Here is an 18,428-nt window from a genome sequence, read left to right on the forward strand (position 1 = left end):
GCATTTCACTTATTTATTTATGGATTTATGGCTATGCTGGGTCTTGGTTGCTGCGCGGGGACTTTCTCTAGTTGCAGAGAGCGGTAGCTGCTCTGGAGTTGCAATGCTCGGGCTTCTCATTGTGGGGGCTTCTTTGGTTGTGGAGCAGGGGCTCTAGGTGCACTGGCTTCAGTAGTTGGAGCTCAGAGGCTCTAGAGTGTTGGCTTCAGTAGTTGCTGTACATGGGCTTAATTGCTCTGTGGCATGTGGGATCCTCCTGGACCAGGGATCAAACCCATGACCCCTGCACCGCAAAGCAGACTCTTAACCACTGGACCATCAAGGAAGCCCTCAAACTGATATTTTAAAAATTAATTAGATATGGATGGGAATCGGAGGGATTAAAAGTATCTGAGGTTTTTTGTTTATGAGAGTATTTTTCCTCAGTCATTTGCCGGTGGTGGGGCTGGGGTGGGGTGGGGTGGTGGTTGGCAGAAATTATGTTCTCCCAAGAGAAATGTGGGGAAAAAATCAGAGAAACTGATCGACAAGGGTCAGTTTTAGTTATTTTGATTTTTGGACAAAGGAAACTTTTGTTACAAATACATTGTACCTTTATTGTAAAATACTTAGAAAATATAATAAGAAAAATAAAATTAGAATTTTTCATGTATTGATAACCACTTTTAACATTCTGATACATAGTCATTCTTATCTATACATACATTTATACTCAAAAAAATGAAAATTGACATTACTAAAGTAGTTACTGATGATTTGAGGTAAAATCAGGACTACCAAGAGGAAATGTTTAATAGGTAGTTGGAGATACAGAATTAGGTCTTGAGATATATAGGAGGTATTGGGAGATGATTGTAGTGTTGTATGTGAATATGGATGTGAATATGATCCTTACAAGGGAAGGAAGTACAGTGAATTATGGGAAATAGGGCCATAACTTTGGGAAACATGCAGCTTATTTTATTAAATGGATAGAAGAATCACCATGGAAAGGATAGAGGAATAGTTAAAGGTAAGAACAGGTTAGTGGAGGATTCTGAGGTTTTTCCAGTAGTCGTGTATGGATGTGAGAGTTTGACTATGAAGAAAGCTGAGCACAGAAGAATTGATGCTCTTGAAGTGTGGTGTTGGAGAAGACTCTTGAGAGTCCCTTGGACTGCAAGGAGATCCAACCAGTCCATCCTAAAGGAGGTCAGTCCTGAGTGTTCATTGGAAGGACTGCTGCTGAAGCTGAAACTCCAATACTTTGGCCACCTAATGTGAAGAGCTGACTCATTGGAAAAGACCCTGATGCTGGGAAAGATTGAAGGCTGGAGGAGAAGGGGACGGCAGAGGATGAGATGGTTGGATGGCATCACTGACTCGATGGACATGGGTTTGGGTAAACTCCGGGAGTTGGTGATGGACAGGGAGGCCTGGCGTGCTGTGGTCCATGGGGTCGCAAAGAGTCGGACACGACTGAGCGACTGAACTGAAAACTTATGGGAAGAGAATTTTCAGAAGGTAGCATCACTAGTGTTAATGTTTGTTGAGAAGGCAAGGACGATGAGATTGAGGAAGGAAAGGCTTTTGAATTTGGTCCTTAAAAATCCATTAGCGACATTTGGGTGTACAATTTAGTGTTGGAAGAAACCAGTTTTTAAAGAGTTTAAAAGCATATGGGAGAGAAGCTCCGAGAGAGAGGGTACATATGTGTACTTATAGCTGATTCACATTGTTTCATAGCAGAAATCAACACAACGTTGTAAAGCATTTATCCTCCAATTTTAAAAAAAATGGAAAGAAAATGATACCAAACAAAAAAATATAAGAAAGAAATAGAAATGGAACTTGATGATGAATACATGATAGAACAATTTTTTAAAAAAGCATACTTGCAAGTGCTTTTCAGAGTGAGCTTTCATTAGAAAGATGGTTCTGTAGGGATGTCACTGAGATGATTGCCGATCTGTTATTTATACTTTCCTTAGCTGCCCAATATTAAGCATACAGCAGATGTGTTGAAAAGAATAACTGTATGAGTGAAATCAAACAGGTAAGGGCCATATTTTAAAGCATTTAAAAATGGAAGGAACAATAACAGGCTAAAGAAGGGGTTTTTGTGTTTTATTATAGGAGATTTGGCATGTTTGAAGATGGAGGAATAGTGGGAAGGAAAGAATGTACTGAACAAGATAGGACAGTTGAAGAAATAAAGGTTTAAAATTATTTCCAGAAGAAGGTAGTAAGAAGAAATGGGCTTATTTATTAGGGTTAAGGAGCTACTCTTTTTTTTGGAAAAGAGGTACATTTTTTTCTCTGAGGTATAAAGGAAAGAAATGAAAAGAGATGTTGAGAAAAGTTTTTAAGGCCAAGAGGAAAGAATGTTAGGAAAACCAATGACTTTTCAGGCGACCTTCTTAGAATGAGATTTCATGAATAAGGATTGGAGATTTTAAGGAAGTACAAAAATTAGAATAGCTATTGTGTAAGAATCTTGCTAGAGATTCAGAAGACCACCTCAGACTTTACCAGATAGCAGTGAAAGTGAACCTGATTGTTTTGAAAAGGATTGTCTTAAGATACCACAGCTCTCACAGAACTTAATCTCCAATAATTTGGCATCTTTTGGATTGCTGGTATTACTTCATTAGTGTTAGTATTGGTTGCTCAGCTGTATTCAACTCTTAGCGATCCCATGGCCTATAGCCTGCCAGGCTCCTCTGTCCATAGAATTCTCCAGGCAAGAATCCTGGAGTGGGTAACCGTTCCCTTTTCCAGGGGATCTTCCCCACCCAGGGATCGAACTCAGGTCTCCTGCGTTGCAGGCAGATTCTTTACTGTCTGAGTTTCAAGGGAAGCCCATTACTTCATTCATTTCAGCTCAGTCACATCACTCAGTTGTGTCCGACTCTTTGCGACCTCATGGACTGCAGCACGCCAGGCTTCCCTGTCCATCACCAACTCCCGGAGCTTGCTCAGACTCATGTCCATCAAAGTGGTGATGCCATTCAACCATCTCATCCTCTGTCATCCCCTTCTCCTCCTGCCTTCAATCTTTCCCAGCATCAGAGTCTTTTCCAAGGAGTCAGTTCTTTGCATTAGGTGGCCAAACTATTGGAATTTTAGCTTCAGCATCAGTCCTTCCAATGAATATTCAGGACTGATTTCCTTGAGGATGGACTGGTTGGATCTCCTTGCAGTCCAAGGGACTCTCAAGAGTCTCCTCCAACACCACAGTTCAAAATCATCAATTCTTCGGTGCTCAGCTTTCTTACAGTCCCAACTGTGACATCCATATATGACTACTGGAAAAACCATAGCTTTGACTAGATGGACCTTTGTTGGCAGTGTCTCTGCTTTTTAATAAATGCTGTCTAGGTTGGTCATAGCTTTTCTTCCAAGGAGCAAGCGTCATTTAATTTCATGGCTGCAGTCACCATCTGCAGTGATTTTGGAGCCCCCAAAAAGAGTCTGTCGCTGTTTCCGTTGTTTCCCCATCTATTTGCCATGAGGTGATGGGACCAGATGCCATGATCTTAGTTTTCTGATTGTTGAGTTTTTACTTCATTACTTCATCAGTCAGATCAATTATCAGGATATGAAATGTTGATGTAGATGAGTTTCACTAGAAAATTCATCTCATGCAAGCAGTAATTTATTCTTTAAGACTTGGTGTGTGGATTTCAAATGTTTTAACATAAAAGGTTATTTTCCGTATTGCTGACATGGTAGAAATTTGAAGAAAATTGTCATCTGATATTAAATACTGAGAGAGTTTCTGATTGTTTCATTCTAATTTAGCATTACTGTATATTATGACTTAATCCTACTTACTATATAATTTTAACTAAGAATACAAAATCTTCAAATTATGAATTTTTTTCATATCTTAAAATGTAATATTCTGATAGAGAAAGGAATTCTGATGAAAGATTAAAGCAGTGGAGTTTTAAGTAGTAAAGATTTTAGAGTTGAGAAAATTTGAAAGAGACCTCATTGATCTTTATTCAGTTTTTTTTTTTATTTTAACTTTTATTGTAACTTTACTGAATTGTCATGTTTATACTATAGTGGAAGTGAAAGTGTTCCTCGCTTAGTCATGTCCCACTCTTTGCAACCCCATGGGCTGTAGCCCACCAGACTTCTCTGTACATGGAATTCCCCAGGCAAGAATACTGGGGTGGGTTGCCAATCCCTTCTCCATATTCAATTGTTTCTCTAAAAATGCAGACGTATTTCAGTGAAGATTTATATAGGCTTTTTATTCTATTTTTTGTGAGAAAAGGACAAATTGCAAAAATTTCAAATTTAGAGCTGTTACTGCAAATTTTGAGCGCCTACTGTTAATCAGTTTCCATTTTTCAGTATAGAAGATTGTTCTGTGTCGATGCCCTGAAAGTCATTATAATGAAAAACGAGGGTTAACTTCGTAAGATTCAACTTGCCCCAATTTTTCCTTAACTGTCTTTGTGTCCCCACCCCCTAAAAAAGGCAGCTAGGCTTTGTGGCTCTAAAATCAAATGCTTATTACATTGGGATTCTAACACACAGGTTTTATTTCAGGTCTTTGTAGGTAAAATACCGAGAGATTTATACGAGGATGAATTGGTACCCCTTTTTGAAAAGGCTGGTCCCATTTGGGATCTGCGTCTTATGATGGATCCACTGTCTGGTCAGAACAGAGGGTATGCGTTTATCACCTTCTGTGGAAAGGAAGCTGCACAGGAAGCTGTTAAACTGGTATGTGATAAAACAAATGCCCATTGTCTAGCAAGTCATTTGAGAGAAATACCTCAATTAAAAACATTTGCAGTTAACATTGTTTGATTTACTTTAGTTTTTGTTTTGAAAGTTTTTATATTGACTGAGTTAGTATGTGACTGGTGGCTATTTTTTCATATTATGAAAGTAAAAAATAAATAAAAATACCCAAGAAATAAGGGGATAGTCTCCCATAATTCTAAGAAGTTATTTATTACAACAGTTAGTATCTAAAGTTTCATTTGAATACTTGGCTTTTGCAGTTCTCCCTTTTGATCTTAGACAGAAATGTCTATTCTTGCTGTTAAACTTTAGAGTAAGATTCTTAAAGTGTGATGAAGTCTCTAATGGGTTCTGGGGAATATAACTAGGCTATATTGACTTTTAGGACACAATTCAGGAAATGGTTGTGAATCTCTTTTGTTTTTGTCATAACCTAATCATACAATTTATTTATTTTCTAAGTATATTCTTGTTCTTTTCTTTTTGTTTTCGAACTCTCCAGTTCTCTTTGTCGTTAATCTCTCTTTTTCTGTTACTTGATAACCAGTCTTCTAGGAATCTCCTTTCTGTAGGGCCTTTTACCCTTTGTACTTATTTCAGAGTAGTATACAAATTAAGTATGGGTTCACTCCTACCATGTTAAGATACAATCATCTCAGTAACTCAAAATAGCAGTATCATTGGTTTTTGGGGGTACTCTTGCCAGACAGCGGAAGGGCCTCACTTAATCTAGTTCTAATTCTTTCAGAATGGTATCCTCTTTCACCAAGGCTTTTTGTTTCATTAGTTGCCTCTGAATTTGTTCTACTTCTAACTTGACCCAGATTTTTTATTATGGACTTTTTCCCTTCCAGTTTGTTTATTTAGTACTGAGAAATTTTCAGAGCTTTATTTCCTTGCTTCTGGTAACATGTGGGTGATTTTTTTTTAATTATTTTTTTAGTAAACTAATAGGTAAGTAATGTTAAGGCATAAAAAGCTCAAGTTTACCTAGGAAATCATCACCATAATCATTTAAATAAAACACTTTTGGTCCAGGAGGGGGAACACATGTAAACCCATGGCCGATTCATGTCAGTGTATGGCAAAAACTATTACAATATTGTAAAGTAATTAGCCCCCAACTAAAATAAATAAATTTATAAAAAAAAAAATAAAACACTTTTTATTCCTATGATTTAATACAATTTTGAAAGTATTATGTTTAATATGAAGTTTACATTTTTAAAATTCTGGTTAATGTAAAATGTGAAATTCTTCTACGTTTCTTTGCATTGATTAAACATAGTTGTTATTCTTTACATATTGTTGTTTTCCTGAGACTTATCTATATCTCATTTCATTTCCAAGGGCTCTAAATTACCAGTCTCAGGTATTTTTTCTAAAATTCTCTGGGAAAAAAATCTTGAGATTGATAAAATTGAAATAAGAAATCAAATCTTTCCAAAGATAAAGTGAATAACTTTGATTCATTTCTATTTGATAGAGCAGTGAAGGTTAATGAAACCAAACTAAAACAGAGACTGTAAAAGTTTAAAATACACATTTTATATTATGGCAAGCATGAGGGGACTTGGTGAGTTCATGAAGGAGGGAGTGTTTGATCTTGAATTGTTCAGTTTTTTAGACTGAAATCAGTTGTTCTGAGTTTGGGGTGGTTGTGGGGTGTCTGGTTCTTTTCTTCCTTTCAGTGTGACAGCTATGAAATTCGCCCTGGTAAACACCTTGGAGTGTGCATTTCTGTGGCAAACAACAGGCTTTTTGTTGGATCAATTCCGAAGAATAAGACTAAAGAAAATATTCTGGAAGAATTCAGTAAAGTCACAGGTAAAACAAAAATGTGTTTAGAAATTAGTTTTGGGAAATCTGTGGTACAGTATAAGTGCAAAAAAAGGAGGTGTATCTTAATCTAAGAATTCACCTATATACTGAGTGTCTACATTGCCTCCTTTCTCCTTTTTTTAGTGGTTTGGACTAAACAGCTTCTCTTGTAGCCTCAAATTCTTGGAATGTCCTCTTCACTTCTTTTCCTTAATTGAACCATAACTTTTGACACGACCTTTGCCCTGTAGCTCTCAAGTGAAGGCTTCCCCCCGTCTGGTACTCAGTGTACTCTGAGGCCAAGGGGATGAGAGTGCTTCTCCTCCTCCTCCTCCTTCCTCTTACCTCGTCTATTTCAGATTTTTCCGCATTTCCAATCCTAAATCCGTGGAATTGATTTGAGAAGAACATTTTAGATCACAGATCTATATCTATATATGTATATGTAACAAAATTTAGCAGAATTACATATTCACTTATTACATATGATTTAATCATACATTTCCTATTCCATTTCCTTTTTTAAAATGCTGATGGAGATCCACTAATTGTAGCTGCATTGTAAAAGACAACTTTTGACCATTGTTTCTCCATCCTAGACAAAAACCACTATTTCTTTACATTTTTGTTGTCCAGACATACTACAGATAAGCAATCCTTTCCCCTTCCTTCAAGCTGTTATCTGTTGCTCTTCTGGTTTCAGTTTTGTGTTAACTGAAGATTGCTTCTGGCTCATAGTCTTTCTCTTCTGTCCTGAATTAACTTATTGTTAGTACTTTCAATGTCTATGTGGATGAACTATCCAATACCGTAATCTCCTAGTTTTATGACTGCCTCATCTCTGATCCTTTACTTCCGCTCTCCCACATCCAAATCACATTCTGGATATTGCTGCTAGAAATAAAATCTAATTACTGTTAAGGATTTGGATAATATGCGGAAAGGTGAGGGCACAGGACTAAGATCAGAGGTACATTTTACCCAGTTACTTTTATTCTTGGTAAATATAGTAACTTTTAAAAACTTGAGATTCAAGGATGATTTTTGGTTATGATTAGTTGTTGAGTGTTCTCTTGGATTTATGTTTGGTTTTTAAGTTCCTTGGTAGTATTTTCATAAGTTTTAATAAGGTCATGTTATGTCAAACACTCTTTAAAACATTGTAAAATAGAATGAATGTTATATGTCAGAATACAGTAGTTGGACTTACTATGACTGTACTTTCAGGGCCCCTGAAATTAAAAGGAACATAACATACTGTCTGTAGCTCCACATCTAATAATTCTGATTTAGTTGTCTAGCTAGATAATTAGCAGATCATTATGAGGCTTCTCCAATTACTTTTTGCTCTTCAGCACATGGATTTAGGTCTGCCTAATCGCTAAATGTGTGGTGGATGCTTTTGGCTTATATATCTGGCTGTTGGTTTAACAGAGGGTTTGGTGGACGTTATTCTCTATCATCAACCCGATGACAAAAAGAAGAATCGGGGGTTCTGCTTCCTTGAGTATGAGGATCACAAGTCAGCAGCACAAGCCAGACGCCGGCTGATGAGTGGAAAAGTAAAAGTATGGGGAAATGTAGTTACAGTTGAATGGGCTGACCCTGTGGAAGAACCAGATCCAGAAGTCATGGCTAAGGTAAATGCAGTATCTTGGGTTGGGGGTGCGGTTATCATTTACATTTTGTACTTAGAATATAAGCTTGAATATTTCAAATTTTACGGTAAATACAAATTGTAGCTCTTGATCTTAACTGTTTAAGCAAAAACCTGCTTTAGCACCAATTTAACAGCCTGTTTTGGTATCCAGGAATTTCCATTAACCATTTCTTTTTCTGCAGATTAAATGTGTAAAAGGAACTGAAATTAAATCCCTTCAATTAGGTGTTTCTACTGAAAGTTTGATTAGTGCTTGGCACTATCAAAGATACAAAGATAAAAATGTCAAGAAAAGAAAAAAGACAAGGTTTTATGGAATAAAGAGAGAAGTAATGTTTTGGAGATTATGAATTATGATCTTCATTGACCATACTATGACTTTTATTACATGGCCATGAATTATATTTTATTTAGATTTAGTGTCTTTTTTCTTTTTTAATGGATCAAGCTTCCTTATAGTACTGTCTCCGTGAAGAAAGGCAAAGGGTTATCCTGTTTGCTCTTAGTGGCAAAACATGCATGGCAAATCCTGTAGTGGAGTTTCACTTTCCTCCTAAACCCTATACTTGCATTGCTGGGATCTTGGCCTGGTAAAGGATGGTTCTGTGAGACCTGGTTCTTAGGCTTTCCTCTGGGTGACTCCTGGGGGCGAAGGGACATATCTGAGTTGCATCTCTTGCTTTTAGTGAATTTTTGATTATTTTGGTGTATGTCTCTTGACTCTTGGGGCAGCAACTCTGTGGATGGCCGTGAGAATGGTTGGATTTCCTGGACTGAAAAGTCTTTTCTGCAAGCTTCTTATCCCAGAATCTGAGGTGACAGTCCTCACTGTTGATTAATTTGGCGGAGGGACCTGGTTTATACTAACATGATAAAAGCTTTTGTAAGCAAAAACATTTTTGGATTACGCGAAGATCCACTGAGAATGAACCAGAGAGACTCAGATATGTTGCACACTTTTTCTATAGTCCTGGAGTAGGTAGGAGTCAAGGGAAGGGGCTGGAAATCTAAAGAGCCCTGATTATTTTTGTTTATTACTAGCTTGATTTTAATTCCACTTATTTCTTCTAATACAGTTGTGACTTTGAGCAAACTTACTGAATTTGGATGTTGTCTATTTTATTGGAGTTGGATAAATCTCTTTACAAGATCTGTTACAACTTTGTATCTATCTTGTAGAAACTGACTGTAGCCTGTATTGCATTTTCTAAAATATTTTAAAAATAGTATTATAGATTGAGAGGGGCATTTTTTATTTTAGATTATAGTTGAGTTATAATGTTGTGTTAGTTTCAGCTGTACATACAGGTGTCTTTCTTAAAGGGATCTTTTTCCTATTGAGTGCTTTAAACATTATTTCAACTAGTAATTTTTATATAGGATACCTTGGTTTCATCTCAGAAAAGAAAAACGATCTATGTTGAGTTTCAAAAAAGAAGGTAAATAAAGTAATGGAGGTCTGTCTGATGTAGAATTAGACATCAGTATGACAACATTTGGAAAATTAAAGGGGTTAAAGATAGAGGTGGAAGACTTTTCCCCCCTTGAATTTGTGTCTTCCCCAAATCCTTTTTACTTAGCTCTTTATCTAAGGCAACAATTTGTTTGTTAGGTATGTTAATTTTTTTTGTCTAAACAAGTAATGTATTTCCTTAGTTCACAAATCAAAATTGTATGGAAAAGTATAGCCAAGGAATTCCCATTTCTACCTCTAGCTCCAGCTACTGTTTCCTCCTTGTCCCTTGTAGGTATCCAGTGTTAGTGGTCTCTGGTTTATCCTTGTAGTCCGTAGCAGGCAAATATAATTATATATTCTTTCCTTCCCTACTTCTTACACAAATGGTCACTGGTAGTTGTATTAATGAACGATGTTTGTTTTATTCACTGTCATATTTCATCTCATCTCGTATTTCAGCTCTAAGGAAGTATACCGTTATTTTATGTATCACTAAGAAACTGTAAAGTGCTGCCAATTAAACTATGACAAGTGCTTGTCTGTCACATTGACTGTAAATTGGATCCCTATTTTGGAGGTATAAAATGGGGGAAAATCTTAACAACAGTGCATCCTCACTTTTTTTTTTTAATATCAGCTCTTAATTTTTTATGACTATGTACTTTTTCATTCTGTAGGTGTACCATAGTATATTCAACTAGCTGGACATTGGGTGTTTCTAATCTTTTGTTGTTTATAATACTGTAATGAGTAAGCTTATATCATTTCAGTTAATATAAGTACAGATAGATCTGTAGGATAGATCTGTGGGTCAAAGGGTAAATGCATCTGTAATTATTAAGATACTGACCATATGTTCTGTAGGAGGTACGCTTTTATTCTGCTCTCCACAAGCAGAATACAGCAGGATGTTCCTATCCTTGTCAAAAAAGGATAGGCTCAAACTTGGTTTTGCCAAATCTCGTAACAAGTGGTATCTCATAGCTGTTATATGATTTGTTTCTCTTTACTGTACATGCCTGAGTTTACATTTCTTATGCAGTTAAGGACTATTTATGTTTCTTTGTATGAACCATATATTCATGAATTTTGCCTGTCTTTCCATTCATTTGTTTTTCTGTTAATCTTCTTCTTATTTTCTAGAGTTCTGATATAAAAGACAGGTTAACTGTTTGTGATGCTTTTTTTTTTTTAATTTTACTTATGGTATTTTCTCCCATATGGAAATCTTTTTTTTTGGTAGTTGAATTTTTCAGTCCTTTATATAGATTTTAAATTAACAAAGCCTTCTCCAGTGCAGTGTTACATAATTATTTTCTTATTTTCTTCTAATATTTAAACATCCCCCTCCTTTTAAATTTTCTAACTATTTGGACTTTATCCTAGTATATAGTGTGAGGTATGAGTCCACTTTTCATCTTTATTCAGATCAACACTGCACTGATTAAATGATTTAAGCAATGAATTGATAGAGTTTGTTTTATCTAGTAGGACTAGTCTCAAAACTTTGTTCTTGTTTTTTCCCTGGCTACTACTGCTTGTTTATTTTTTCATATGAACTTTAGAAGCATGAGCTCATCCAGTTCTTGGGTGGGGTAGGAGGGACAGAAAAACTTGTTTTGGGGGAGACTTAGGAACTATATTGGGCTTGCCAGGTGGCTCAGATGTAAAGAATCCACCCAATGCAGGAGACTTGGGTTCGATCCCTGGGTCAGGAATATCCTCTGGAGAAGGAAATGGCACCCCACTCCAGTCTTCTTGCCTGGGAAATCCCATGGACAGGGGAACCTGGTGGGCTTCAGTCCACAAGATCACAAGAGTTGCACAAGACTTAACGGCTAAACAAAAACAAAGGGACCATATTAAATTAGTAAAGTAACCTAGTAATACTTTTATTTTGGTCCCTTGAAGGTCCTGTTCACAGTATTAGGCACTTTAACAACGTGGCAGGAGAAGAAACTGATGATTTATATAAATGGTAACAATTATTTTCTCAGTTTTCATACCTCTCTGATAGCACCTTTAGCACTTAATTGTTTTTGAGAATAAAAGCCTATGCCATGAAAATAGGAAGAAATACTTTAATATAGGACTTCAGCTAAAATTAAGTAGCCAATGCCAGTTTTGTATATTTGTTATATTAGGTGAAAGTTTTATTTGTGAGAAACTTGGCTACTACAGTGACAGAAGAAATATTGGAAAAGTCATTTTCTGAATTTGGAAAACTTGAAAGAGTGAAGAAGTTGAAAGATTATGCATTTGTTCATTTCGAAGACAGAGGAGCAGCTGTTAAGGTAGAAAATTTGATATTTTGTTTCTTGATATGTGAATTTTGTTGTTGAAACTTGCTAAAACACATAAAGTGACTTTATAAACAAATGAAATTGGTTTTCAGCTTTTACCGAACTCTGGAGCTTTCTTTTAATAATCTCTGTGAAGTGGTAGTAATGTAACAGGTAAGACTCTATTTCAAAGCCTGATTATTACTAACTGAGTTTGTGAGCTCAGGCAAGTTACTTTTAATCTCTATTATTTTTGTAAGCCTAAGCTTTGATAGCATGATACCTTGAAAATGTTACAAGGAATAGTAATTAGCTTCCATAAATACCAAAATGATAGTGAATATATTATAACTACTTTATTTACTTGTTTAAGGACCTATGAATGGAACTGAGTAGTGTACATGGCTTCATATCTAGTACAGTGTAATTCAGTAGGTGTGTTCTGGGGGAATGGTTAGTTCTTCATAGTCTTGCCTTTCTTTAGTCATTTAGAATCCTCACGGTATTTTTTTTTTTTTTGTGCCAGTTTCAATAGTTGTTAGAAATATTTCTTGCATATAATAGTTAATTTGCTTGTTGATGATAGTATTTTAAAAGTATGAAAAAAAGTATTTTCATATAGTGTCTAGAACATATAACCTGAGTACTCTGCTGCTTTCCGTTGATGGTGGATCAACACCATCTTTAACGGCTAAAATTTTCAGTTTCTTCCTCTTGTCCCTCTCTCCCTTCTGGAGAAAAGGTGGGGGGAGGGGCTGACAAAACAAAAGACAGAACAAAATAAAATATTTTTTATATAATTGGGGAGATAGATCTAAAACCCTTGGTGACTCAGGCCTGGTTCTTTTTTTGCATGTTTTGTTGCCAAAAAAACATTAGGGCAGGGTACTGCTTTACAATGTGCCTTATAGAATCTTTGACTAGTAGAATTTATTGGTTTGCTTTTTGATGGAAGCTAATTACTGAGACAATATTGCTTATAAAATTCATAGCTTAGTACAGAACTTGTTTGGCTTCTGAATTGCGAGTGATAGGAAGGACAGATAACTAATGAATTTATACCTTCTAAATATTCCTTTTATTTACTTGGTATTAAATAACTGTTCATAATTGAAAATAATTTTCAAGGGTGGTTTGCCAAAGCGATTTCTGAAATTATAAGACTTCTAGCTCAGAGGATGGCCAGAGGAAAGAGTATAGACAGATACTCTGTTATTTTGTTTATACCAGGAAGCTTTTATAGACTCATTTAGTTGCTTTAGTTGAAGCAGCCAAAAGCTAAGGTGCTAAAGGGGAAAAAACTAGGTAAGAGGAAGATACTGATTTAATCTTTTGTCTGGGTACTTGTAAATCACTAAAATGTTCTTTACGGTTAGAGCATTTTATTACGTATATCCAGAGAGGGAAAGGTTGTATTGGGAAACAGAAAAACTGTGGTGAGGAGGTGATACTTGGTTACTGAGTTACCTGAACCTTGAAGTATGGCAGAAGTTATTAGGTGGAATGATATAAATAAAAAACTAGAGCCCGGAATACTTTTGATTACTGCTTTCCAGATGAGTACTTGAGTCTTAATTAGTTCAAGTCTTTGCTGGGCTCTGTGCTTTTAACCATTCAGATAAAGTATATTCCAGGTTAAGCATTGTTGGTATGGGGAAGAAGCCTAGGCTTTTTTCTTTTTGGTTATTATCTTGTTGAATTTCACCGATAGTCTCATTTATATTTCAAATTCTCGACATTTTTATGAAAGAACAGTTTAAGACCTACAGGCTGAATGCCATGTGTTTAAAAATTTTAATCCTGAAAAGTTTGTTAATACTGGCATGTTCTCCAGATGGGAATTTGCTGTTTGTTTTGGCCTTAGCTTGGAGGAATTAGTTACTTGAAATTAAGGAGCAGCAACAAGCAGCTCTCTGCTTTATCTTTTTAAATATAGTAATAGGACATCAGTTTTGTTCTCAGTGTAACTTACACATAAAGTAAGGTTGAGGGGAATAAGTATTTTGTGTATTTTTAAAAATTTGGTGGCTATATTCATCTTGGAAATTAAAACAGTTGTGAAGTAAATTGTTTATCAGGTGTATTAAATGGTACAGGCAATGTTATATTTAAGGTACTGTTACTTGTAAAATAAATTTGTTTCTAATTTTGCATAGGCCATGGATGAAATGAACGGCAAAGAAATAGAAGGGGAAGAAATTGAAATAGTCTTAGCCAAGCCACCAGACAAGAAAAGGAAAGAGCGCCAAGCTGCTAGACAGGCCTCCAGGAGTACTGCGTGAGTCTGCATTTTGTCGAATATATCAGAGATTGGGTAGTTTAAAAAGTTAGGAAGACTCTTGAAGCACACTGACTTGTATTTTCTTTTCTCCCTTCCCTCCATTGCTAGGTATGAAGATTATTACTATCACCCTCCTCCTCGCATGCCACCTCCAATTAGAGGTCGGGGTCGTGGTGGGGGGAGAGGTGGATATGGCTACCCTCCAGATTACTATGGCTATGAAGATTACTATGATGATTACTATGGTTATGATTATCACGACTACCGTGGAGGCTATGAAGATCCCTACTACGGCTATGATGATGGCTATGCAGTAAGAGGAAGAGGAGGAGGAAGGGGAGGGCGAGGTGCTCCACCACCACCACGGGGGCGGGGAGCACCACCTCCGAGAGGTAGAGCTGGCTACTCACAGAGGGGGGCACCTTTGGGACCACCAAGAGGCTCTAGGGGTGGCAGAGGGGGTCCTGCACAGCAGCAGAGAGGCCGTGGTTCCCGTGGATCTCGGGGCAACCGTGGGGGCAATGTAGGAGGCAAGAGAAAGGCAGACGGGTACAACCAACCTGACTCCAAGCGCCGTCAGACCAACAACCAACAGAACTGGGGTTCCCAACCCATCGCTCAACAGCCGCTTCAGCAAGGTGGTGACTATTCTGGTAACTATGGTTACAATAATGACAACCAGGAATTTTATCAGGATACTTATGGGCAACAGTGGAAATAGACAAGTGAGGGCTTGAAAATGATATTGACAAGATACGATTGGCTCTATATATCTACATCCTTCAAAAAAATTGGCTTATCTGTTTCATCTTTAAGTAGCAATTTGCTGCCATTTGTATTTGGCTGAAGAAATCACTATTGTGTATATACTCAAGTCTTTTTATTTTTTCCTCTTTTCATAAATGCTCTTGGACATTATTGGGCTTGCAGAGTTCCCTTATTCTGGGAGTTACAATGCTTTTATCGTTTCAGGCTTCATTTTAGCTTCAAAACAAGCTGAGCACACTGTTAAAATCATGATTTTGCAAAACCTTTGGTTTTGGACAGTTTCATTTTTTGGATTTGGGATAGCTTACATAGGGGTATGGAGTATGCTGTAAATAAAAATATAAGCTAGTGCTTTGTCTTAGTAGTTTGAAGAAATTAAAAGCAAACAAATTTAAGTTTTCTTGTATTGAAAATAACCTATGATTGTATGTTTTGCATTCCTAGAAGTAGGTCAACTGTGTTTTTAAATTGTTATAACTTCACACCTTTTTGAAACCTGCCCTACAAAATTTGTTTGGCTTAAACGTCAAAGCCGTGACAATTTGTTCTTTGATGTGATTGTATTTCCAATTTCTTGTTCATGTAAGATTTCAATAAAACTCAAAAATCTATTCAAAACATTACCTATTTCAAATTCAATTGTGTCCTAAAACATTATTTTATTCGTAATCCTTGCAAGGAATATTGTTTTCAAACTATAACTGCCTATGTGAGTGATCAAATTCATGCAAAATTTCTTGTCTATTCTAATATGTATCGTGGATATCAGACTGAGGATTAGTCTAAATTCTAATATTTATTCCAAATAGTACTTCATTGATTGATGTTCTTTCATAGTCATCTAATTTGGCAATTTTATCCTTTATTTTTATAAAAACAAGCTCAGGCTTTTGAACATTCTTGCAGGCATTGGATAATTTGCATTAAATAAAATGGGGTTGGGGAAGCAGACTGCAATTTATTTTGACCCACATTCTTTCTATAAAGGATAATTTGTTGTCTGAAGACCTTATTTGCTGGAGTGAATGTACATAGCAGGAAAAAATGTTAGTACTGTGGCGTCAATTGCTCTGCGGACTAAACTTCATGTAAACTTTCAGTATACATGATTGTGACTACCACTTCAGTTACTAATTAGGAATATAATTTCCTATTACTATGTAAATTTGCTTTGAGAAACACTCAGGCCTTGTAAGAGAGGCTTAAAAATATCCAGTAGTCCTACTTCTGACTTCCTGTTAATACCTCTTATTTTTATTTATTTATTTATTTATTTTACTACTCAAATGGCTAAAAATTTTGTTGGCCAAATCATAGCATCTATTTCCATTTCTTTAGAAATTCTCCTTTATTGTAAGAACGTTTTTTTGCTTGAGAATAAGAGGAACGAGAGAATCTAAACAGCGCAGAAAAGTCTGGATCACTTTCAGAAAACCAATAAAAATTTTCCCTTCCATTTTATTCTTAGGCAGATCTAAAATGTTTTTAAATTATAAAAATAAGCCACTGGAGAAGAATTTAAATGGGCACACCTTTATTTTGTGTTTTGTTCCTGTTTGGTGTCTTTTATGAGTGGTATTAGATTTCAAAATTATAAGCTGTCTTAATTCCTTGAGAGCTCAGTCAGAGCATATTTTGGTTTTCATGACTTCTCTTTTGACTTTGAGGAGAAAAATGAGTATTTGCTGATGAAAGCCAGTATATCATTTCTTTTTAAGAATACATGTATTACATAGTTCAGTAAGTTAACAGTCCTCGTTAATATTCCTTTTATGTTTTTGGAAACCAGTAGAGGAATTATATATAGTTCCGTGTATAACAGATTGACGTTAACATGGGTATCTATTTGGTAAAGCTTGGATCCAGTTGTTTTTCTTAGGCCCATGTATGCAGGTATAGACACCAAACATTCTTTAAATGCTGTCTTTTCAATTTTGAAAATATAATTTGAAGCTCTAACTATAAATCTAAATTAGATTTAAGTAAAACCCACAATTTTTCTTGCAAAGAAGAGAGGCTCTAGGAGTAAAATTTGAATTATTTGTATTTCTTAGATGTGACCAGAGAACAAATTCTTATGAACAAAATTAGGAGTGGGAATAGAAGTAATTCTGAAAAAGTAATTTATGAGCTTCCCCCACCCATCCTAAAATGTAAACCCGGCAAAAACATACGAATCAAACCTAGGTTCCATGTCAAAATCTTTTTCTTTAATTGCAAATTATATTTTACTCACACCAATTAAAAATATACCTATAGAGGTATCCCTCTAATAGCACTTTATAGGTTTTTTGTGGCTATTTAACAGACAAACATAACTTTATAAGCATTCAGTCTACTCTGGAGCTTTTGCCTGACTGATGTCTTCTTGTAAGCTATTGCTGTAAGCGGCATTCCAAGAAAACAGATTCAGAGCTAACTTCTCACAGAAGTAAATCTGACAGTCCAATAAACAAACCTGAAAAATGTCACCTGAAGAGGCTTTTATTCTAGATGTGCATTAGGTTTTTTCTTAAATAGGTGCATATTATGAGTTCTAGGAAATCTGATTTCCTACTCTCCTGCCATCTTTTTTGTTCCCCCACCTAATTCATTTGTTTTTATTTCTGAGCCTGCTACAGTAACATGCGTGTTGGGAAAGATTTTTACTTTATATTGAGGATGACCTCTTCTTTGTAGATACTCTCCGGAGAATGATATAAATATGCCCCCTCCCCATAGTGAAATCCTAATTTTTATTTGATCACTCATTTATAGCAGTTGCTTAAATGTATGTATTTATATGATGGTGTTTTAATTTTTTTAAAGCAAAAAAGTTTTAATTAGCCAGATTTCTAATAATTCCAAGTTTATTTGATCAATTGATGTGGAAATTGAGTTACTATGGTTCTGTAGCTAATTTTTTTTTAAAGAGTTCAGCATAATTGTTTTTCAGTTTTTCTAGTTACTGGGGTTATTCTGCATAAGAAAGCCCAATGCTTTCTGTTAGATAATTTTTCTCATTTGGCTTTGAAATCTGACTTAGGTGAACCCTCTTTTTAAAAAGGTCAGCATACATCAAAATATATTTATTAAATTCCAAAAGAGAAGGGACATTAAATTCCATTCCTAGCATAAAGCCATATAATATTCTTGAAACTCATTGCATCATTTGCCTCCTGCCCATTTGGATAATCATACCTATGTTTTATTAATTGTGTATTATTTGTAAAACCAAACCCTTCCAGTAAATACTTGCTATAAGGCTATCATTTGTCCATTTAAAAGACTTCTAAATATATTAGTTTACCATTTTGATTTTTCCAAAGAGATTTTATTATATTGAACTATCCAGTATTCTTAAAACCAACCAGAGTATGTAGAAGAATTGTTAATGTTAGTGTTGTCCTTTATTATGTGAAGCCTCTTAAGTGA

At 35.7% G+C, this 18,428-nt stretch overlaps 1 protein-coding gene across 9 annotated transcripts in view; it reads left to right on the forward strand.

Moving 5' to 3' along the window:
• HNRNPR (heterogeneous nuclear ribonucleoprotein R) overlaps positions 1 to 15,634 on the forward strand; it is a 32,850-nt gene extending 17,216 nt beyond the window's left edge. For 7 of the 9 annotated variants that reach the window (XM_081574518.1, XM_081574513.1, XM_081574515.1 and 4 more), the window contains 6 exons: positions 4,546 to 4,722; positions 6,438 to 6,573; positions 8,002 to 8,207; positions 11,828 to 11,977; positions 14,122 to 14,243; positions 14,355 to 15,634. In XM_081574518.1, coding sequence (XP_081430644.1) covers positions 4,546 to 4,722; positions 6,438 to 6,573; positions 8,002 to 8,207; positions 11,828 to 11,977; positions 14,122 to 14,243; positions 14,355 to 14,967 — 1,404 coding nt within the window. In that variant the 3' untranslated portion in view covers positions 14,968 to 15,634. Of the gene's footprint in view, positions 1 to 4,545; positions 4,723 to 6,437; positions 6,574 to 7,990; positions 8,208 to 11,827; positions 11,978 to 14,121; positions 14,244 to 14,354 lie in introns of all 9 variants that reach the window. The other 2 variants (XM_081574522.1, XM_081574520.1) reach the window with 2 other exon arrangements.
• Positions 15,635 to 18,428: the final 2,794 nt, after the last annotated feature.

The sequence above is a fragment of the Giraffa tippelskirchi genome, chromosome 3, assembly GCF_054371585.1.
Source record: "Giraffa tippelskirchi isolate mGirTip1 chromosome 3, T2T-mGirTip1v1.2.pri, whole genome shotgun sequence".
NCBI lineage: Eukaryota > Metazoa > Chordata > Mammalia > Artiodactyla > Giraffidae > Giraffa > Giraffa tippelskirchi.